At 36.0% G+C, this 24,788-nt stretch overlaps 1 protein-coding gene across 2 annotated transcripts in view; it reads right to left on the bottom strand.

Moving 5' to 3' along the window:
• Positions 1-24,788, bottom strand: part of LOC129786383 (complexin) — a 148,067-nt gene that overhangs the window by 94,487 nt on the left and 28,792 nt on the right. For both annotated transcript variants that reach the window (XM_055821363.1, XM_055821364.1), the window contains exon 3: positions 17,816-17,904. In XM_055821363.1, the coding sequence (XP_055677338.1) occupies positions 17,816-17,870 (55 nt within the window). In that variant the 5' untranslated portion in view covers positions 17,871-17,904. The remainder of the gene's footprint in view (positions 1-17,815; positions 17,905-24,788) is intronic.

Here is a 24,788-nt window from a genome sequence, read left to right as displayed (position 1 = left end):
AAGCTCGACTTACTAGTGAATTTCGCCCATTATCAAGACATTTAGTATTTTTAAATTTATTTTATTAAAAAGTCGCTCTGTGGCACTGGGTGGTGTATTATATTGAGGGACGTTAAATGGTGTATGCGCGACGTTTAGGGTTATAGTGATAAATTCGCGACAATATGTAAGGAGTTAGATTTTAAATTAGATTTAATTTATTTAAATTAGTGCCCAAGACTATATTTTCTTTTCCTTCTAAAATTGATTCAAAACATAAGTGAAAAAATGCCCAAAGAATCATTCAAGGATAAAGAATGTTATTTTTCTCCGTAGAAGAAGGAAAATTTAACTAAAATAAACTACGAAGAAGATTTTTGTGCAAATATGAGATGAACTAGGTGAAAAGAAGAAATTCTTTTTAGTTAAATAAATAGCATATGTACAATGTAGAATTTTTATGCTCATATATATTCAGCTTCTATATATCCTCATACCTTTTTTTTGCAAATTTTCTTCTTTTCCATATTTGCACACAAGTTGGGTAAAAAAAAAGAAAAATTCAATTTTCTTGTCATTTACCATTCAACGCTATAATTTTCACATTTCATGCATTAAATCGGCTTTTGCCGTAAATTGTCATTTTATACGGTTTTAATGTTGTTACACCCTTCGGTTTGACACTTTGCAAGACTTCAGGCAGACCCGGTAGAGCAAAAAAAAACAGAAAATTGAAGAAACATAAAAGTATCCTTTACCGTGACCATTTCTTCAAGTATAGAAACCCTTAACGATTCCATAAATACGCCAAAATGGAGGAATGGAAATTCAATGTGACATTTTTTTCACCCCAAATGGTTGGGGTGCGGAGTTCCAGCAACCTTGATATGGTCCAATTTTTATGGGGTACGCAGTTAAATTGAATGTTTAATGACCATAGCAAGTCGGTCATATCGATAAAATCAAGCCACCCCATATTAAACTAAGATGTGGCAATTTGGGGGCGAATCTCAAATTAACAAGCGCTCTAAATTCTCGCTGCCTGTATTGCCCGGGTTGACATGTGCATTCTGCAGAATATAATCTGATTATCTCCTGGCCAAAGAGCTATAAATTAATGCGATAAGTCCCCGGGAATGCGTGTTCGCACTACACCACACAATTAGACGGTCAAATTGTCCATCCATACTGCCTTCTGGAGCATACAACTGCGTGATGTGATGAAATTAATCCCTCGTATTGCAAATGCTATGTCTCTCGCCCATCCCGTATAATACAATAAATGACTCCTAACCAAAACATAAATTCACCACTATTTGCGGGAAAACCAACCCCCGCTCCCCCGCGCCAGTTAAATCCTCTTCCCGACAATGCTGGGAAAATTTGTTCTTGGAATTCCTTCTAAATAGAGTCGCGGCGTAACATCAGAAACAGGGAAGAGAAATAATGTGTGTGTGTGCGAAAAAACCAAGCTTTAAGCGCAAATATTCATTTAGATTTCCCTTTGATATCCCACCCCTTTGTCACCCTTGCGTCGTTTTATTACAATTGCAACAAAACGTGGGGGAAGGGTTGTTAATTAGTAGAAAGCTTTTGAGTCACTTTTTTTTTACCTAACTCTCTGTCTCATTTCACGGAAATACCGACGTCAAAGGAATGTTCAATTGTTGAATACGGAGGGCTTTGAGCTTGAAAAGCTCACCAACCACAAGAGTTTGGGTAGAGATTGAAAAGCCGATCTTTTCGAGAGGGCCTCTCTCTGGCATGAAAGCTGCATTCAAGCTCTTTCTCTGCTGGGGTGCTTTCAAACTAAGTTTGTTCAAGTACGTTGATCACTTTCTGCACTTTCTATTGCAGAAGAGAAATAAAAAAAAACCTTTGTTAAATTCAAAAAGGCACTTCCACAGCAATTCTGCAAAAGCAATTGAGAAACTAAAAGAAAAAAGTGGCACAGAGTAAGACCAGGACAAAGATTGATTTTCTTTTACTTTTCTCTTTTTTTAATATTAAATCAAATGTTTGAGTAATTGTGTGGGTTTTAAGGTTTTTTTTTTATAAAGATTCATAAATATTTGTATATGAAGCTTTAAGCTTTGCTACAAGCTTTCTAATACTCAATAAAAAACCTTCAAAAAAATTTCTAATATTTTTTTTTGCTTTTCAAATTAATATTCTAGCTTAAGATTTAATCTCTTAGGCTAAAAAATCTAATTTTTTATAATGAAGATCAAGTGGCTGATGCATGAAGTCTATCAGTTTATTGAATTAACTTATGCAAGAAGTTGAGGATGAATTCTATTTGTACACTTTAGCATCCCTCTTGTGGTAATTCAATTAACATTCCTAATGGAGTTTTCATGGATGCAAGAAATGCAACAATTACAGAGAGAAGACCTCAAATGCAAATTGTCATCTTGGAGCTAAATTTGGTTGTGGTGGTTGCAAAACATTCCGTTTTTCGGTGGCACATATAAAGTGTTGTGCATACCCGGAACAACGTCACTCCCCACTAATTGCACCGTAACACGTAAGTTTCCGTTCTGTGGGGCAATTAAAAATATTTCATAGTACCCCCCACCACCATGTCCCCACCCCCATCATCTCCCACCGTGCTAGCGAGTAATTTTCTTATCACAAACCTTCTTCAAATGTGTGGCAATTTTCTTTTCCAACTTCCTCACATTTAGCGGTATGGAGGGAACTTCCTCGACGTTGAAAATAATGCGCGAGAATTAATCACAAGACTCCTGCTTGATATGCTCTCCTTGTTCTCGTAGGGCTGAAGGGGGCGAGGGGAGTGGTAGAGAAAGGTGGAAAATTTCACTTTTCCCTTTTACAGCATATAGTGGTATTTTCCATGTTTAAAGGAATTGTACTTCCCGGGGAAAACTCAATGCATCTTGTGAGCAGTTTGAAGCTCATCCTTTTTCATTGTGAAAACTAATCCTCTGATTTACCACGAAAAGTAGGGTTGGAGGGGTTATTTTCAGAGATCTCTCAGTACGATTATACTGTTCAGAATTTCACTTTGCTTTCCTTCCATTTCTTTCCATACAAATCCACCTTTCCCCTCCCCCCCAAGCTTCGGGTATGTGTGTGTGTGTGTGTGTGTGTGTGTGTGAAAATCGCCTATTCTAGGATTTAAGTGGAGAGTGGGATATTTTTATGATCCACACACATTCACATAAAAGAAACTATATATTACATTCAGTGAAATTATTGGAGCATAAAACGAGTAGAAAGCTTTCTTGGCACCCCCCATAGCCTGTGAGCTTTTGTGCTCGTCAGTGTTGCCACGCGTGTAAAAAGTATCGCGTCGCAAGCTGAATGTTAGGTTTGGAGGAAGGGCAGAGAAAAAGTGTTTGGATTGGTGTAAGTACAGCTGTATTGTAGATGGCACGACTTTGGAGTACCTAGAGAGAGGAAACTTTATGCTCCCCCACGCCCGTGTTGATGGGAAGAAAAAAGGTGTAGTATGGGGGTAGCTCACTTTATCCCCAAAGTACATTTTCCCAGTGTGTATGTGTGCGGTGGAGCTCATGCCGAAACGTGTGGTTGGTTATTTGGGATTCTCATGAGATTTTAGTATTCCAAAAGAGTGAACGAGAGAGAGATCTTTCTGGATGGTGGATGGTAACAAGAAAATCACCCACAATACCCAAGTGGGAGGGTGGATCGCGATAAAATGACTTCACGCACAAAATCCCAGCCCAGGAAATTCTATTCTATCATTTTTGTGCCACACTCAAGATGGAAAATTGATGGTGTCACCCGGGATAAAGTTAGTTGAATGGAGAAATATACGCGTACGGATTTTGGGATTAAATGGAAAATATTCTTCTCTCTTTTCTTTCCCTTCTTAGAAAATCAAAGAAATTTTGGCTGAAATTGCTTTTAAGGAAATGAAAATATATAGGTATATTTTTGCTTAAGTCGTTTCCAAAACCGATTAACTTATTCGTTTTTGGTAAAAGTACATTACAAAGCCAAGCTTTAAGCCAATTAAGCTTTTAATGATGTAGCCATTGGGAAAATCTTTGTTTACAATTTTCTTTAAATTTTATTTTAAAAAAACTGACAATTTATCAATTTTATTTTCAATCTTGTTTTTTGATTTTAGAAAATGAGCAAAAGCTCTCAATTATATGTATATAATTTTAATAAGCTCCAATAGAAAGATTTGCCTTTTGTATCAAAGAAAATTCCAGCAATTATATCCTACTTTATTCAACCCCAAAATGCGAGAGTAATCTCAAATAAAATTCCGGAAACGTGGGATCTTTTGAAGTTCAAAAAGAAGCTGTATGGGAAGACACGACGCAATGGCGTAAATGAGAAAAGTTGCACATTATTTGCTTGGCTGCTAATAAATGGCAACCAAGAAGCGAATAAATCACGCTGCTGTGGTGAGTTAATGGTAGATATAGGCCTTGGTGGAATTCCGGCCAAAGAAGTCCATCCGAAATGTCCCGGCAAAAGGGGCAATTAATTCGTTCATGTAGAACTTTGCAATTATCCTGCCTCTGCAGCAGCGATTTAATTGCGCCTCTTCCCGTACGACGAAAGTTTTCTCGTCGTCACACTAACCAAATAAATACACGCTTTTCCGGTGTGTGTGTGTGTGGAAAAAAAAAGTTCATGTTGAGGAAAAGTTTTTTCAACTCTCCTCCCAAATGCAATTCAACACTTTCCTCCTGCACCCCACTACTCTACCTTCGTGAGGTCTCCAAAGGGATGAGATTCACCATGGGAAAAAATGGGGGAAGGAGGATTTGGGAGACATAGTCCAGAATTTAATGAGTTTCCCCACGGTAGGGGGAGGATACACACAATAAAACCACACGAATAGAAAATTCCACTTTGTGCGCGAAGAACAAAATTAAAACTTTCACAAGACTGTAATGACATCTCTGTGAGGGTAAAAAAGCTCCCTCCTCCTTGGGGAAGCTTTGGGTATCCACCCTCCCGTGCAGAATGGGCGATTTGCACCCAGAAGTGCCATCGAGAAGATTGTTCTCTCACCCACCCATGGATGCGGGAGGACAGCGGCAACGAAACTTTTCCAACTCATATAGCTTCAACACAACTTCTATTATTAACACATTTTCTCTTAAATTTATTCTCCCCACAGAGTATCGAATGATTCATAACTACATAGAAGACATCCTTTGTGCCTTTGGCACGCCATTCTCTCTACTAATTCTTGCATTTTGGGCGACAGACAAAAGGTTGGGCAGGAAAGATTGAAAATTGCGGGATTTTGTGGGCCATCCCCATGAAAATTCACAAATTCCAATGTGCTTAACATGCGCCTCAAGATTCTTCGTCACTTCGGCACAAAATGGAGGAGTTACTTCGTTCCTGGAATTCTCTCCTTTGCCTGGGTGGAGGAGCTTTCTCTCTGACACAGCATATGGGTGTGTGGTGCACAGATGATAAGGGGTTGCCCGAAGGCTCTTAGTGAATTATTTTCAACGAGGTGGTTATTAGAAATTCCAACGTTGTCGTACAACACAATTTCTCACTCTCTGCAATATTAAAGGGGGGTTGAAGAGAACTTTTAAAAGCACAGGGGTGGACAACACTGTGACGCCAGTATTTCCCACAAACATAAAACATGTGTCTTAGTCTTTTTTTTTTTGCTTAATCCAACATTGTAAATTATTTTTTAATAACAATTCAACATGACAAAATTCCCAATAAAATTTAAATTAAACCAAGACCGGTATGTGAATAATAAATTAGTGGATATATATTTTTCAAAACTAATTGAAAGGCAATGAAGCGTTTGTCTGTTTTTATGAAGTTTTTGGGAAACAAGGGTGCTTAATATTCAATCGGGCTGTCAATCGAAAAATTAATAACTAAAATTTCCAACAATTTTCCATGAGTACGGTATAAAAAAAAATGCAATTAACTCATCCATGCTGGTTATATGTTATGCTTCAGTGGTATTAAATTTTATATAAAAATCGATGAACTGTAAAATTATGCGAATATGATAAATTTTATCAATTGGCCAGGGGATGGAATGTACAATGTACATATATGTAGGTATGTGGCTTTACAGGTAGTTTTTAAAAGTTTGGTAATATTGAATAAAAAGCTGCCACGTCCGTACATGAAAGTTTGTATGCCCCTGCTGAATAAAATTCTTTTCAGGAGAAATTAATCGACTGTTCTCAACCACTCCGATGACTATGTGGATTTTTTTGCAGAAGGAGTACTTAGTGTTGGAATTTTTAATTACACTGCCAACCCCTTCAAGCTGGTCCCTCTGCCACAATTGTCCTGGTGAGCTTTTCATTTGAAATTCTTTTTCAAACTGCCATCGCGCCAAAGGGCAATGGGACATTCCCACGGAAATGTGCTTTGGAAAGTAAAGAGAGAGAAAAAAAGTTTGTGAGAGTGAAACTTTTCACATTACGAGCTTTACGTTGAGCTTCGTTATTCTTACATGACAAATATAGGATGAATGTGGAAATTGGAAGAGTGAATGGATGTCCCAAAGGAGAAAGTTGCATCGAAAAGAATGAAAAGTTGGAAGAAAAGCTCGCCGCATTTTTATCTACTTATATGCTGATATACTATGCAGTCTCTCTGAGTTGGAATTTCTCCACATCCTTCCTTTTCTTTCAAATGGCAATGCAAAATTGTTTGCCTCGAAGCTAGTCCATTTCCCTCAAATACAGTGTGTGGTGGCCCAATATATGTGCAGCAGTGGCTTCAATATTTCAAGAAATTAAATTTTCCACTAAAAGAACCCCAAGTCAACCACAGTCTTATACAGCAGAGATACTTTATCTATATATCCATCCAACCCCCACATCCCCATCCATTTGTGGACCATCATGACGTGAATACGAAATTGGATATGATTCTCTGTATTTCAACTTTTGCCGGGGAGATTTTAAGTGACTTTATGCGGGATGTAATCTCCCATTGGAGCTTTTTTAGCTGCCATTCGCATGGAAGCTCCTGCATAACGCGAAATTTCTTTTTCCACTCACCGCACCCTTTTTAGCTTCTTATTCGCGTGTGCTTTTGATCCTCAGAAAGTGGATTTTTTTTTTATTAAAATATAGCAAAAAAATCAGTTTGACAGAGATTGCATGAAGCATATTCTCATTGAATTTATTATGTGGATAGGGGGCAAGGAATATTTTCAATGTGTCTTTCATTTTCAACTGAAAGAACTTTTCTTCTTTTCAGTTCAAGTGCATAGCTTTTTTTCCATTTACTTTTTTATCTAGCATACTTAACTTGATTGAATGAACTAAAGCACAAATTGTTGAGAGATTTAAGTTTTATTTTTCTTAATAAGAAACAAATATATTTCTTCATTGTTTGGAATAGTAGAAGAACACCAAGACAGCTTTTATACAGCTGCTTTCATCAGAATTTCAAGTGAAGGACACTTGAAAGCTGCAAAAGCTTATTTTGCCTAACAATCACTAATTCTTCGTTAGCCGAGAGCAATATTTCATTATACAATCGTATGAATTATTGTACAAAATTCTTGAGAAAGCAACAATAGATGCCTTACGTAATGAATTTATTGCTTAGAAAAACATATCTTCCGGCTTCGTAAAGTACATCGCATATAGAGCAATCTATATGAATTGTGAGACCCTACACAATCCATAATCGCCTCAGGTTACATATCGCTATGTGAGAATATTCTAATTGTATTCCGTGTGTAAAAGCATCCCAAAATGTGAAATTCCCATCTTTGACGAGGAGAATGGGGCATTATAGTTGTGAGAGCACACGGAGGTAGGTTGAGTGCTAAAGGTGTATGTATCCTTGATAACATACAGGATACTTTCGTATATGGGAATCATATGAAGCGGGATTGTGGTGTTTATTATCTATCGTTTTGGAGATACAAATAACAATAAATCAGGGGTTCAATTTGCACAATGGCTCATGGTACATACAATACAGCAAGTTATTAAAGTTCCCCCAACCCCATCCATCCACCCTTATTCGCATCTTTGGAATTAATCGGAAGTTGAGGTCGCCTTAAAGCCAAAAAGCCCTCCTTGGGACGTGTCAAACTAAGCACATTCTCAATTGTAGCACTTTCTCGTACATATTAATACAAAAGGGGATTTACTTGGGATTCTCTGCGGTGAGTTGTGAGGGTTCTCATCCACGTAATTAATTGTGTGAAATTTCCACGAAGAGTACTGTGTGTGTGTACAAACTTGCATAAATCACACTTGGTGGCTGCAAACAGAAATTATCCTCATAACTCTCCCAAAGAAGTGACTTTTCTTATAACAACGCACACTAAATTATATTGTGCAGCCCTATCCAACAAAATTGTTTGTGTTGTTTGTTACGTACCCTCCCGCCCTCCATTCACCCGCTGCTACCCATCCAACAAAATGAATTCTCACATTTCGGAAAACCATCTCCCCTGTGACCCTAACCCTGTGGCCCTTCTGTGCAGCAACTTCTCGTGAAAGTCAACACAACTTTCGCGCAGCGCACAGAAAAAAAAGATACACCAGACTGTTGGCAAAAGATATTTCATCGAGAATGAACTCACAACTTTGTGTGAGTCGTGACATAAATTTTGAAGTAAATTGAAGATGAAGGGCTTGTTTACGTTTTCTACATCATCTTACCCACCACCCACATCCCCTCTGCGTACATTCCACGTAACTCCACCAAGTATCGCCAAAAACCCCACGCATTAAGACAGTTAATTCCTTCTTATATACTCTTCCAAACCTTCGAACTTTGAGCGCGCGAAAATTGTGGAAAACTTCCTCTAAATTCACTCAAATACATCTAATTTTCAATTAAATTCAAAATCTTAAACTTTGTGCTCTTTTTGTACGCGAGAAACTTGTAGAAAAGTTTACACAGAGAAAGTTGAAAAAGTATAATCACTTTTAGCACTTATTAACACGATACAAAACAAGTACTATACGTATCAAAAGTTTCCTGTGTGCCTTGGTGAAGTAACTTGCTCATTTACTTAATGTGAGGAAAATGTGAATAAATTAATATCTGACTGTGGTGGAAATGGAAAATTTTGTAAGACAATATTTAATTAATTTAGAAAATATACTAAATTAATTCAGAAGTATGAGAAAAATTTAAATTTTTATTTTTACCCTTTAAGGTTTTTTGGGTCATACGCTGACCCAAACGTGAAACATTTTATTTTTTCAATTATTTATGAATGTAATTATTTTTCCATGTTACAAATGCATCAAATTCACGCATAAGGGGTCAAAGAAGACGTTCTGAGTGAGAAAGTCCTCTAAAAAAAATTCATAGAATAAAAATCGCGATAAAAGAGCGCATGTTTCAATCTTTTTATGTTTCACGTTGGACGTTAAAGGGTTAAAACCATAAAAGTTATTTTTTTTTAAATTTCTTCTTATAGATTTTCTAATACAACTGCTCAAATTTCAGATTGAAAATAATAATTTTCCAATGAAATAGCAAAAAAAAAAAGAACTGTGGGAAAAGCTTTTATAATACGAGACAGCTTTGTACACTAAAATTGCATAAAGCTCTCTATGTATGAATGTGAGACCATGAGCCATGGAAAGAAAATCACTTTTCACATATCTTTCGTAAGCTTCTCTGTGAGTTCCTTTGAGGGAAAAGCTTCCATGAAAGCTCTGACAGGAAAAAAGTTTATATCTAAAATTGGAAAAGTTTTCCAAACACCATTTTGCTCTCTTTTTTTTTTAATTCAACTTATTGTCTCCTTTTTGCTTTTCCAAATAAACTCCAAAAGCAGACAAAATCCCCAATTTTTTATGGGGATTTCCTTCTTCACCCCCCACACAAAGATGTTTCGGGTCCACATACATAAGGAGGTGGTGGGGGAGGTAAATTTGTCGGTCCTGTCTTGTTGTTTTTTTTTTCTCACCGCGTGTCTTTTTGTTTTAAACTTTATGAAAATCCCCCGTAAAATCCTTTTGCCAACACTCTCTGGGTCTTTTTGCCTAGGAATGTTGTTCATTTGGTGTACACGGCTAATGCGACCCTCGGGGGGATGAGTTACAACAAGGTGAAGTCACTGAAACACCCCCAGGAGGATGACAGTGAGAAAGAACATCCTCCAAAAGTGGTCGTTTAACCCTTAAAAATGTTAATGTCTTTTTAAATCCCATTTACGTTTATGGATTTAGCCGGGGTGCCGCTGTCTTATGTAAACTTTACTTGGGGTGTGTGTGTCGTGTAGGCCACTCCATTATGGAGCTCAAGGGCACCTAACTCCAAAATATTGTTCTAAACGATAAGAAGCTGGAGAGCTTTAGTTAATTTTATTTAAAACATTAAAAAGGGAGATGCTGTGGGGAGTTGGTAAATCACCCCAGTCAGAGAGAGAGTGTGTGAGTGGCTACATGTGGAAACAGTTGGGAAATTTTCATTTACTCCACGCAAGCTTTTTGAAACATATGACTCGTCGTGTCTGTGTCATTGAGAGCTTTCTGTTTGTGGGTTTTGTGGTTAAATTTTTCCTTTTGCGTGGGCGGCATATTGTATGGCTTTCTTTTTTTTTGGGGGGGGGGGAGAGAGAGGATGATTATGTGCAATAGGCATAAGCATACGTTTGTGCGGATGTGTGTGTGTGTGAACAATTATTCCATCAGACATCACCCAAGATGCTGCAGGGGTAGAAAAGCTCAACACAGAGACCAGAGGCATTACTGGCGATGAGAGTGAAGAAGGAAGGTACACGGTCGTATAAGACAATTAATTTCAGCTGCTCGTAATTTAATAAGGATAACCACAAAATTCAATTCAACTCCGTATATCTGCCGTAGATGGTTCGGCTCTTTTCCCTTATCCGCATCTTCTGGTTTTCAGCTTGGGCTTGTGTTAGTTAATTGCAAAATGTTGTTGAGAACTTGAGATAATTAAAGCTACATTTGTCCCATTTTAAATGTTTCTGCAAAATTGCTCAAGCCGCCCCTTTCCCCCCCATTTTGCGCACCGTACAACCATTCCTCCGCATAACGCGGCAAATAGGGGCTCAGCGAGAGAAAGAAAAAAATAAACATCCCATGGAAAATTTTACTATACAACAAGCTTTTAGTTGCACGAAATTAAAAGCTCCGCATAGTGCAGAGTAATATGTATATTACATATATGTATGTATATATTTAGTGTAGAAGAGTTTAGTGTTGTGAGAAAAAAGCCCACCTCTTGTTTACCACAATTTTCACGCGTGTAAGAATTTTCCACACCGGCAACTTTTTTTTTGCACCCTCCGATGATTAATTATGACGCAACTGAAATGCAAATGGAGTATAATTATCCCTTAAATGCCTTCTCTGTACATAACATTTTTCGTATTGCTGCTGCAAGAAGGCAACAAAAAAATACAAACGGCAGGAAAAAGTATATTTTTGCACTTTTTTTCGTGATCGTTCACTGATACGATGGAAGTGTGCAAAAGAGTGTTTGATGTTTTGCAGGAGAAATAGCAAAAGCTTTCACCAGACGCCTCCATCTTCAAGTTTCTTTTAATTATATTTTCTATTTGATATCCCTTTTGTGCCTTTCACATGAATTCACATTGCTAAAGATATTATTTTCTCAAAAAGCAATTACACCATGTATTTCTAGGAATTTTTTTTCTACATCAATGAAGCACACGTTATACTTAATTAAATTGTTAATCATAGCACAAACAGAGGGAAAAGAAATGCATGGAATTCAATGGAATTTTACATAATGAATGCTTCCGAAGAAGAAAGAGAAAAGTTTGATGCAGCTTTGCTGGTTTTTCTTAACTTATAAGGATTTATTCTAGCTTAAATGATAGCTGATGAAATGCTTTTGCTGATAATTGAGAATTGAATTGAAAATGAAATAAAAACCGAGGTCAATTGCCTGAAAAGGTATATACGTAACACACCCCCACACCACACCTGAAGAAACCAATCCCTATAATTTTGAATGTTAATCAGTTTTACGTTTCGGGTGGTGGAAACACAGGGTGAGGAAAAACACCAACATAACGGGAATGGCATGCCATTAAAATATTAAAATTACCCAGTTCGAAGCCAGGGAGTTTGTGAAATTTATTTCTCAAGCCCCGCAGGGGGTGTTACTAACCCCATAAATATCTCAAAATCCTATGAAGGGTGAACAACAAGTGTTATCTATCTTATCCCACCCGCAACACACCTGAATATGTAAATTTTTTTTCTCTCTACTTCGGGAGCTTTTCCATGCGCGAGAAAGGTGGGGCCCGGGGGGTGCTTTCGATGTTAGCCCCGTGGTTGATTACCAAAGTGGAAGGAATCATAAAACAAGGTACCTCCACTGGATTTGAGATACATACCCTTTGGGAGGGAATGTTCCATCTCTCTCGCACACACACATACATGTCGCCAATAAATCATTTTATTTTCCGCCACATCCCTAACACTTTTGGGGGATGTGATCGTCGTATTTTTAGGGGATGCGGCATACAAACAAGAAGAATAAATAACTCTGTTCCCATTTGGGTCCACCACATTCTCTCTGCCCCAGTTCGTAAGGTCACTTACACACATAATTTTGTGTCTTTTTCCCCCGTATTATGTATTGCATAAGAGCCTTCTGCTGGTGGCTGCAAAAAGGGGGTTAGTGGGCCTATTCTGCAGAATTGTCACACAAATACCTCTACATTACATATAATTTCATCAATATGGGGTAGTTTTATTGATCTACTTGCTTCACAGACACAAAACATATTAATTCGATGAGCAAAAAGCTCTACTATCTATTTTTTCCAATTTCTCACGAAACTTCCAACAAAGTTTCCAAACGAAACTTTCAGAAAAACAAATTTCATCATCCCAAACTCAGACAAAATGAACGACAACAACCACAAGCTATAAACAATATTATTTTTGAATAGCTCAAGAAGATTTTCATTTTCTACCCCCTTTACAAAATGAATTGCTTTTATGCAAAAGCACTGCAATCGTCTCAATTTTCTCTTCATTGAAAATTCCAATATAATTCTTTGAAATTTACCCCCATTTGCCCAACATGCTTCTCTGGCGATTTCCAAGAAATCATGAACGTCTCGCTCCATAAAAATTTAAGGGGATTTTGTAAGAGAGAACCAAGCGAGGGGTGGGAATGACAAACCTTTCGCCATGTGTGTTGGAGAACAAATTGAATGAAGGCATCAATCTCATCGTTTTAGTATTAAGGGGATAGTTTGCTATTATGTATGTTAGAAGGTATTAGGCGACATCATGTGAGAATATATATGCGAAATACACACAGCAAAGAAATCTCAACCAGCAGGGTGAGGAGTTTGTGAAAATGCAGACTGTGTGGGTGCTATACAGAGAAAAAAAAAACGAGAAAACTACCAACATTTTCCGAACTGTAAGTGCTATGTGAGAAATCTGGATGAGACGTAAAAATAGCATTCAGTTGTAAGTTACGCTTTCGTCGTTTCACATAGCTCCCCTCATCCCAATATATATTGTACGTACGAACATATATAGCAAAATGGGACCCCTTTCGCCCCATTTTGTATTGAATTTCGATTTCTGTTGATGTATCCCCGTTGAATGGGAACACCAGAAAGCTTTCTCCAAATGGGTGTCATACGATAAACTTACAACGGACCCTCCATGTTCCCTTCAGCGCGAGGTCTGGTACATGGGGTCGACAAGCGGAGTTGGGGGTGGGATGTAATTGAGTACATAAATCTCAAGAATGGTTTAAATTTACAGAAAAATAGTCAATGGTAACTTCTTTTTTCGGATGGTCATGCTTTTCTACACTAAGGGTAAGGGTGGGATCGTAGATTTTACAATATATGAACGTTCACATAGACACATGTATATAGCACAGGGTGCTTAAGTGCTGTATATATGTGGAAAATTCCATTGAATTGATCAACAATGATGTGAATGGGGGCGGTGAAAGAGGAAAAGGGGCGGGGGTTTCCAAAGTGGGTGAAGTTAAAATGGGATCAAGTTCTGTGTAGTATAAGTCCAATCCATTTCCTCCCCGTCTTCCGCCCCGACAGCCACGCTTTCGCAACAAAACATCCAAATAGCACATTATATTGGATTTAGAGCAATATCCAATGGGATTTTCATTGTTTTATTATGTTGAAATTCACTACAATTCCGTGAGCATTTGACCTTTCACATCGTTTCCTCGCGCGAAAAACAAAGGGAATCACATTGGCTTCCACAGGAGCACATACATTAATACATATATAGTACTTTTCCACCGAATTATATCCAAACAAGAATGATACATATAAATTATAAATATTCCAACATAAAATATGTACAATGTGTTCCATATACCCATTCTAGTGTACTTGGTCAGGGGTTGAGTCACTTGTTGTGTGGGGTTAAATGGTAAATTTATGCTTTCAGCCACATGAGGATATGGAATTAAAATTCACATTTCTCTCTGTGTGGAAAATATGTAACATTCTACACAGGAACGTTTGCTCAACTTTTAATTGGTAACAACCAAAATTTGCACCCTCAAAGTACAAACATATTAAAAGGTAACACCCCATGGGGGTGGTTATAAATAGTTTTGAGAATATTTTCAAGAATTTCAGATTATCTCACTCAATTTACTGTCTTTATTGTCAAAGCAATAAATGAATGTTTTCTCTAGATTCTTACAGCCCTCAAAATATTTATTAAAAAGACAAAGAGGATGAAGAATTTCTTACAAGGGGTGATTATCTGGCAATCGGATCATCCGAATATTACCGAAGATTTGAAGATATGACTTAACATGAACATCTTTTACTAAAACCGAGCAAGTCAAAACCGTTAAAAAAATCCCAAAAAAAGGATTTAGGAATTTTTAGTTTGAATTTAATCTTTTTTTTCGATACAATTTACTACTTTTTGGCAATAAATTACTACTTTTCGGTTTGAATTTAGTCTTTTTTTTCAGGTTTTAATGATTTTTATAAAGTCTTATTCCTTAATCTGTGCTGTTTTGGGACTGAAAACCAAATATAATTCAGCTTGAATTTATTCTTTTATTTTTGGGTTGAATTTACTACTTTTTGGCTTGAATTTAGAACTCTTCGGCTTGAATTAACTACATACTTTTTAGGCATCAATTTTAGTATTTTTTACTGCTTTTTTTTAGGATTGAAAACTAAATACTTTTAGGCTTGAATTAAGCAAGTTTTGGGTTAAATTTACTACTTTTTGTTCTTTCAAGGCCTAAAATAAATGTTTTTTAAACAGTTTTACGTCAATCTCTGCCATTTTAGGACTAAAAAAGTATTTTTATGCCCGTATTTAATCTTTTTTAGGCTTGAATTCAGCATGATTAGGGGTAAAATTGCTATTAGGTTTGAATTTAGTCCTTTTGAGTTTTAAACCCAATATTTTGATTTTTTGTCAAATCAAATATTAGCTAATAATCCGAATATTTCCGAAGATCCGAATAATTTCATCCAGATAAATCCCCATTGATGTCTTAAAATAATTTTAAATATTTTACTAACAATTCTCATCATTTTTTTTTAATTCAATAAAACATATTAAATTTAAAACAAGTTTAAATTGTTTTTGGTAAATTAAACGTCCCACATTAATCCACATTTTAATCCACCAGTTAATGCTAATACCCCTAATAATGATTGCGGTGAGTGAAATTAAATAAAGCGGATCACACATGGTTCTAAAACTAAACTACATACATCCGAAAATTTTGTCAAAAGCTCCCTAAATCTTCACGCACACACACATTACACTCCCCCCTTTCCCTCGCACCTTAAGGGCACGTGTGCGCTGTGGAAATTGTTGGTGCGAGAAAGGGGTTGAAATGTTGCCCTAGAGGGTGAATGGGTAGGGGGGTGTTAGCGCCACCATCCATATCATGATTCTCATCGTGAGGATGATTAATGATGTGGCAGAGAATAATTCAAAATATTTCCTGATTTAATCATGAGAAATTGAGATACGAGATGGAATGAAATAATGGACAAGTCGAGGAATGCCATACTCTGATCACGTACCATCCTCCTCCCGCCTTTTTTGGCCGCAACCTCCACATTCCCGGGCACACGAATATTATCCGCATAATTTGGATCCCTTCCAAACGATATCGGTTTTCGCTTAGAGCATGAAAATGGATTAATTACGATCATTGGGATTTTTTTTTTTTATCTATTCTTAGCTTACTTTCACAATTCCAAAATGATCGGGTTTCCTTTTCACCCTCCCCCCGCCCCTAAGTGACTTCCGGCTATCAAATTAAAATGTTCTGTGTAATTAAAATTTTATCATATTCCCAACTACTCAATGGAATTGGATTACATGTATGTATGTAAGGGAGGTAGGTGATATTGTCACAAAAGTTAGGAGATTTTATGAGTAGTATAACTTGTTGGAAAGTTAAAATTTTACACATTAATTGCAATCATTGCTGGGTGAAAATACTGCGCGAAACTGAGAAACTTTGGAGTTATTTTTCATCATCTTGTTTTATGAAAAATTCATGCATTTCCAACTTTGTTGCCTTTTCATCACCAAAGGGGATATTATTTCATGTGGAATTTAATCTATGAGCTAAAACTTTTCACCAAACCATTAAGACTCGAAAGTTTACTTTATATATAGGTACTACATGCATTCTCGATGAAATTTCATTTTTAGCCCCATAGAATTTATGTTTTGATGATCATAAATTCTTAGTGGATGAATGAAATTTTCCATATAGTAATATTAGGGGGTAGCATGTGGTCTTTTTTGCAAGAACTAATTGCAAAGAAATTGCATGGAAATTTATGTTTTAAGTCCTATGCATTGCTCTCTTATATTCTAAAGAATAATATTCAGAATGAATTTGTGTATAACAATTTTCCAATGATTTAATCAACGGGAGGAAATTTTCAAATTGAATATACTATAAGCGAAAATATAGGAGAAAAGGAATTTTTAGTGTGGATTTGGATTATTTTAATTCCAAACCAACGATCTGCAAAATTTCAAATGAAATATAAATCGTGCTTGACATTCCAATTTCTCCCTTCTGGCGCGACAAAATTCCTCCACATGGCTTCCCCATGGGGGGAGGTACGGGAGCCATGAGACACTTCATTTGACGCTAAATGTGCCCTATAGCAGTGTGGAAAAATATTTTCCTTGACTAACGGAAAAGAATACCCTCCACACGCAGCAGTGGGAGAAACATTCCATGAGAGGCTGTCTGAACTTTTAAATTAAAAGCGGGTCGTTCGGTTGTAATTGATTTCCATTCGATTTACCAACGCTTGTCAGTCACGTGACGGAAGCTATGGGGAGCAGCTCCCAAGAGCTCTCTGCGGGGACAATGCCAAAAACTTATTTATTAACAGCCACAACTGTGGGAAAATTTTAATTAAACACTCCCCCTCCCTTCATGTGCTTCCCGCCTAAAAAATCTTTTACTTTTCCATGAAAGTTTTTCCCAAAAGTCGCGCACACAGTCGCCTGCATTTTGCAGGCAGAGTGCAGTGAATATTAAAATTTTCACTCCTTACAACACTCCCCACCATACCCCATAAATGCACCCTTCTATACACCGAAAGTTCTGGAGGAGAAGGAATGGAATACCAGGAGAATGGTGCTGAAAACAATGCCAAGAGCGCGAATGCATTTCCCAAATGCCTCGCAATGACATTCTCATTCAACAAAGAATTTTCTACCATGTACTCCATCCATGCTCTCTCGCTCCACAAAGATCTGCAGCACGAGAGAGGGCAAAAGAATGGCATTTTTACGAGATATTTCTCATCGTATCTGATGGGTCTGAAGCGGTGCAGTTTATTAGAAAGGATATAGAGAGTTAGAAAAATTCAAAAGCTCACCTTTGACGGCGCTCAGTTTATTCCCCACCATTTGTTTCGCCACAAAAGCTGCCATCTTGTTGTATGGAAAAGTTCTTCTCTATTGATACCTGTAAAGAGAGAGAATATTTGTTAATTGTTTAGTCCATTTTATTAAAGGAATTTTATTAATAACGAAAGAATCAAATGGAAAAGGAGTTTATTCGTATTTATATGGGAATATTATTCATTCAAAAGAAAAAAAAGTAATTTTTTACATTTTTGAACAAATCTGTGTCGGCTTTTCCAGAAGAGCTCAGTTCAAGTCTCTTTGCTATTTATTTTTCTTTTTTGATTCAAGATTACGCATATAATTTTTTAATGTCCGTAATATTAAAAATTTTATCGATCTCTCGATAGGCAATGAAATTTTTTTTTAATTTTTAATTTTTTTTATTTTTTATATGTTTAAAAGTTAAGTCACTTTTTTCGCGAACCTCGGCTTGAGTTATTTTTAAACCAGGCTTTATTTAAACCAGGCTTCAGTTTTATAAACTGAACTTAAGGTTTTTAATCGAATTCTAATTTCCATAAAGTTGAATCTCAATTTTTTAAAGTTAAATACTTATTAACTTCTTTTAAACTAGATCTAATTTTTTTTAAACTGAGCTTAAGTTTCCTTAAGTCATGCTGACGTAGGGTTAAGTGCATTCTAGACCTGACCTGTTTTATACATTAAAACGATTTAAACCTTACAAGCTTTATCTTAAACATCCTGAACAGTGAACAGTTTAGCCTGATCTAACTTTTAAATCTTCAAAGCCTGACCTTAAAATAAAACTTAAGTCTAGACTACAACAAAGGCCTTGCTTAAAAATCTTAGAATTGACTTTAAAAACCTAAACCTAGTTCCAAAAAAACTGAGGTCTAGCTTAAAGAAGTTTATTCTGGTTTTGAAATACTCAGATCTGACTTAAGACCTTTAGCTAAAAAAAAAAAAAACGAAAATTCCTAAATTATAGCATATATTCCAATTTCCGATATTTTTTAGTTTTCTTGTACTGCCGAATATAAGCAAAAACTTCATCCTAAACCCGCAATAAGGAAATAAGAAATTTTCCCTCACAAATATGAATAAACTCCTTTCATGGAAAATCATCTTTCACAATTCTTCCGGGGAGAATGTGAGATTTGATTTCTGTTGGAAGTTTCCGTAGAAAGTTAATTTTCCCTCCATGCGGCCGCAGTTTCTCTCTCATCATGGGAATGTAAATCTTATTCATGTTAATGGGTGGAAAAGTAAAATGAAGTACCATCCACCCAAAAGCTTTCCCCCCCCCCACCCCAGAAGCTTCAGAAGTCTCTGTGACATCTGCCAAGAATGATCGAGATCACATGAATGGGTGGGGTATACCATCGTGAAGTAGTTGCGCCATCCCGTCGCTAAGAGATACTCTTCTTCATCCCCCCCTCTCCCACCCACAATGGGTGGTAGATCCTCATGAGAGATCATTGAGACACCCAACCCTTTTCAGCTGTATGTGTGCGGCTTTGAGGGTGCGGAAACAAAGGCAAACTCCGGGTGAATGCGGTGAGATGATGGTTTCGTACAATTTACATAACAACTTGAGAGCAAGAATATGTGTTGAGAGATAATTCATGCTTATATCATTTCACTATGCTGTGACTGCGGATGGGGTGTGTGGTGTGGGAGAAGCTTTTCATCCTTCCTACACACACACACATCCATTTGGGGGATTTTTGGTGAAAATTGCTATTTTGTTCCATGTTCCTCCTCATCATCCAACCACTTCAACTTTCTCCTTTTTTGACAATATGGAGGAATTTCAAAAGCTCAACCCCATACCTTTTTTTTCGTATTCGCGAGATGGATTGTAAAATATTAAAATTAATATTTCTATACATAAAACGCAATTTCTTGAAAATAGTTTACCAAAAATTCATAACTATTCGTCTTTTTTGTATATGTAAAAAATTTAACGTCTTGCCAATAAACTTGGAAAGTTCTTGCTATATCGATTTTAAAAGTCAAACTTTCAAAAGACATTTTATTTTTAGTTCCTATGCTAACACGGAGGGTCCCCTGTGAGAAAGTTTTCAAAACACAACACCATCAAAACTCCACATATCATTGAAAATAGAATTTCGAGACACTTTGCAAAATTTTGTTTCCAAGTCTTCGTCATACGTGAATGATATTGAACAATTTTAAGCTCTTTAGCATTTTAAATTTTAATTTGATTTAACAATTCATGCTTGACACAGTATCGTCGTGACATTTGCACATTCTTGCCACCCTCCCCACACTACATATATACATATAATACTTTTGCCAATGTACAGAGAAAGTTTAGATGAGGAAAATGGGATGATTAATGAGAAGTATTTGTTCTCATGTTAAATAACTTTTCACCAAAAGAAAAGTTGAATCTGTGAGAAGGGCTTTTAAGTTTTAACAGAATAATGCTTTTCTGCAAGAGAACAAAATTTTATAACAAATCATGTTTCGTGAAATAAATGTCTCTCTGAGAACTCACATAAAAGACGAGTAAGAAACAAGGAATAAAAGAACTTTCATTTTTTTTTAATAATTTACTAACAGAAAAAGGAATAGAAAATTAAATAATTATAATTTTTAATGAAATATTTCGCATATTTTTGTGAAAGTTTCTTTTATTGTTAAAACATATAGTGACAATGAAATTAATTTAAAAAAATTTTCAATAAACTATCTGAAAGGATAAAAAAAGGTAAATTTCATATGTAAATATTTACTACCTATATAATCATTTAAATATTGATTATACGTTATAAAAATTTTATTATAATTTTTAATTAAAATTTATTTTAATTATTTACGCCAATTATTTCAATTTTATTTTATATATTTATAATTCATGTATTTTCCTATTATTTAAAAAATATTCAATTTTATTTTATTCAACAAAAATTAATAGATTTTTATTATTAATATTTTCGACTAAATTTTTTGTGAAAAAATATGAGTAAAAATGCTTAAATTCTAATTTTAGTTTTTGCAATATGCTCAAATTGCAAACATATAAAACTGCAACGTGCAATCCCCCTTAGTGCAAATAATTGACATCCTTTTTGTGAATTTCAAATGAATGGCATTCAAAACACCTTCAATCGAAGGTATGGTGAAATACAATCACTGAGTGTACTTCCACCTTAGCGGATGAGAATGCTTTCTGTGCTCCAACAAATCCCACGGATTCTCGCACCATTCGTAAATCAGACACAATTTGAGATGGAAATTCAGGTGTGTGACACGAATGAAGGTTGACGAGGATGCGGTTGGGTTTGATGGCACGAATGCCTTCGGAAATTACCATCAATTGATGTGAATTTGCAAAGGTGTGAGAAATGCGAAGTGAAGAGGAAGTGTAGTACCTCCGTCTTTGCAATTGATGACCATCCTCCCCCCCTGGAATTTGTGCATTTGATTCAATGAGAGGTGGAAAGGATGAGGGAGGAAGGGGTGGCTTTTCACACTGAAAAAAAAATAAGCGCGCAAAATTGTTTTTGAAATATGAAAAATATAAAAAGCGGCAAGGAGTGAGTTAGTAATGTAATGACACTGCAAGACTTTTCTCAACAGCTCTTCCTGGCCAAAGCAATGGTGCGTCTTTGTGTCTAGACTAGTTGGTGGCGCCAACAATTATTGCAAAATACTAGAACGGAGTTTTGCTACACAACACAACCAATAATTCGTCATGTTGTGTGGAAAATGAATAAATTATCCCATACCAAGAGATTCGTGACACATTTTCAATTACACCTCCCCAGTGAGTGAGTGTCATACACAACAAGATAATATTAATCGAAGAACATAAATACTTTATCGCATCTTTTTTTTTTTGTGCCTTTTTATGCCTCCTGCCAAGGATATTAAATATTTATTTTCTCCTCTTATATTTTTCTCCTTTTTTTCATTTTTCTTTCTTTGCGGCCTCCCCGTTGGCATTTTGTGCGAAAATATTGTCTGTTTGCGATGACTTTTCGCGCGATGAGTACACGCAGTAGCTAAAGGAGGAGGTGGTTGAGTACGCCAGGAAGGTACCGCCGGGAAGAGAAAGGAATTTTATTGAGAAATTTACAATTTTTCACCACCTCACCTCCTTATGCAAATATTCGCAAGAATTATCACTTGGAAGTCATCAATATAAATAAAGGGACTCTGCCGTTGTGAATTTATGTGTAAAAATTTATAGCCAACATTTTCTATTCTCAATCCCCTACAAAATTCGGTTATAAATGAAGAAAACTTTTCCCAGGGGGAGCTTTCGCATGAACGCGAAACATTCGCTTCAAAGAACACCATCCCCGAAAATATCTTCTTTTGTATAGGAAATTATGTTGATAAATTTTTCATTAATATCTTCCACTGTCTTGCACTGATTGCCACTGAAATGCCTATAATTGGATAAAGCCATAGAAATATCATTAAAAGACACAACAAAGTCATTTAATTATATATTTCGGCAGAATTATTATCGTCTTTTCTAAGCGGAATATACCTACATATTAATTATAATATGTACCATAGCTAAAAGAGGTGCAAAACTGGTGAAAATTCTAGGAAAATTAAATAAGCCACACGTAAGTAATTAAATTAGCAAGAAAACAGTACGACAAATTTCCACGGAAACCCCAATGCGCCTCTCCTTCGCTACAGAATAAACTTCTCCAGTAAGGAGATATCCTTTAATTTGGTTAGTCTCTTTTATTATTGTCGTGTGTGCAAGTGAAAAAAAAAGAATCCAAATCACATTTTCCCATCATAAAGTCACCCCTTTTATCACCATTTCCACTTTTATGGAGTCATCGGGAAAGAGATGCCAACCTAATTTTGTTTTTCATCGCTACACAATACCTACCACCACTGCTACACATAGCTAAGAGCGGGGGTGTATTGCTGATGATTTTGGATTTCAATTTTCTAGACTCCTATCTCGCAATGCCAATACATGAATATGCTTCATCCACCCATAATACTCATTTCTTGCCTCTTTTCAGCCCTTCCGATACTTTATTACTATATGAGACCTTCTTATATGGTTCGGGGTAGTTATATAAGGGGGATGGGGGTGTTATGGAGCTTTCAATGGTGCCTAAAAGATGTGTCTAACACTACAAGCAATGTGGAGAAGTCGGCACAATTTTGTCTTATTGGCTAAACAATTTTCTTCCTTATGCCTTGAATTTGAGCACCCAACACGCTCAGGGGTTTGTTCTACATCAAGGATTTTGTTGGACAACTCAGATGCGGGGGTGGGGTGTTCTTAATTTTGCTAGAGGGTTGAGAAATTGACAAATAAATATTTACTATCTTACCCGTATCTTTAAAGATACGAAAGATGTGAATGACTTTCATTGTAGGAATTGAGAATTGAAGAATTTTTTTTTTTATAATTCTTTATAGAAAATTTCATTTATTTATTTAAAAAAAAAACTTGTACTTAAAAGATAAACACAAAATACTTCAATCAAGGCCGACAGTTTCACAAAAAATATATTTTTTTAAGATCTACGTAAAAAAAAAGTTCAAAAAAAATTGCCAAGATTTTGGGAGGAAATTGAAAAAGTTCAAAAATTCCCACCAAACCGAATGTTGCAGAAGTTTTTGGTGCAGAATTTCAATATGGTGGTTTAGGTAAAGTTTTATGAGTTTTGGTGTCCCATCATTTTGCATTAAGGCACTCACTGCGGTGGTCTTTTGCAGCGAACATTTCTTAATCTTCAAGCAGAGTGTGGAAAGCCCCCAAAAAAAAGAGGATGAATGACAGTGCGGTTAAACCCTGGAGGGACATTCGAAGAAGAATTTCTGCATTAAAAAAAGCTCACGAAGCACGAATTCTCTATAAATATTTTTGCAATCTCTGTGAAAGTTTATTTTTTCAATATATTTGTGTGGAAATTCAATAAAAATCTTTCCAACTTATTGATTCAATCGTAAATTGTTTGCTATCACTTGTCGTAGCTATTACATTAAAATCGCACCGTGTTTCTTCGGAGAAAATTTATAACAGACTTTGTTCTTTCTTATTCACACTTTCCGGCACAATTGATGAGAATCTATAAGAAAGTTTTACTATTAAAAAATAACTTTCTACACCAGTGAATGAGAGGAGTTTATGGCACTTCTATATACTTTTGTATTAATCGAATATTTTGAATATTGCAAAAGTTCCTTGAATATTGCTCACTGCTATTATATTTAAATTGTATTCTCCTCAACAATAGCGCCATTGGAAGTTTTTCTTTAATGTTGAAAAGAAAAGTGAAAATGAGCAGTTCTTTGTTGTACTTAAGTACAAATTAAAAAACTTACAATTGAAGTTTAAAAGTTAATTCTAAAAAAAAGTGCATTAATACATAAAATATAATTTTAGCACACAAAGTCAGATGAATTGAGAGAGTTTCCGAGAATACTTTTAAATATTCTCAAATAGAACTAGTTCTACAAAGTACATTGAGTGCATGGATAGATTGAATGGATGAAATTTTAATCTAAATTCCACAATAAAATGCAAAATTTATTTACTCAAGCACTCCAGAGAGATGGAAGAAAATCGATTTGTACTCAATAATGGATTCGATAATCGCATGTGGAGAGTATGCGGCATCCACTGCCATTTCATTTACCATCCCACAAAATGCTCTCCTAGCACCATTATTTGCAAAACATAGAGATTTTTCCCTGCAAAACACCGAGAGGGCTGTTCTTGGCTCCATCCCCACACATCTCCTATATGTATATGGTTATAGATAACAAAAAAAAAGTTCCGGCTTTTTAATCTACAAAACACAACTCGAGAGCAATCTGAGGCGAATCTTGGGAGCTTTTTCACTCTCAATCCTGCTGAAAGTGACATTTTCAATTTCCCCCCCTCACACATTTATGACGCATGCTTCTCATTGAATGTATTAAACAGAGTGATTCAATTTGTGTATTTGAAATAAATACGTC

The sequence above is a fragment of the Lutzomyia longipalpis genome, chromosome 1 (genome assembly GCF_024334085.1).
Source record: "Lutzomyia longipalpis isolate SR_M1_2022 chromosome 1, ASM2433408v1".
Taxonomy (NCBI): Eukaryota; Metazoa; Arthropoda; class Insecta; order Diptera; family Psychodidae; genus Lutzomyia; species Lutzomyia longipalpis.
Note: the sequence above shows the minus strand (reverse complement) of the source record. Positions and strands in the feature narration are given on the sequence as shown.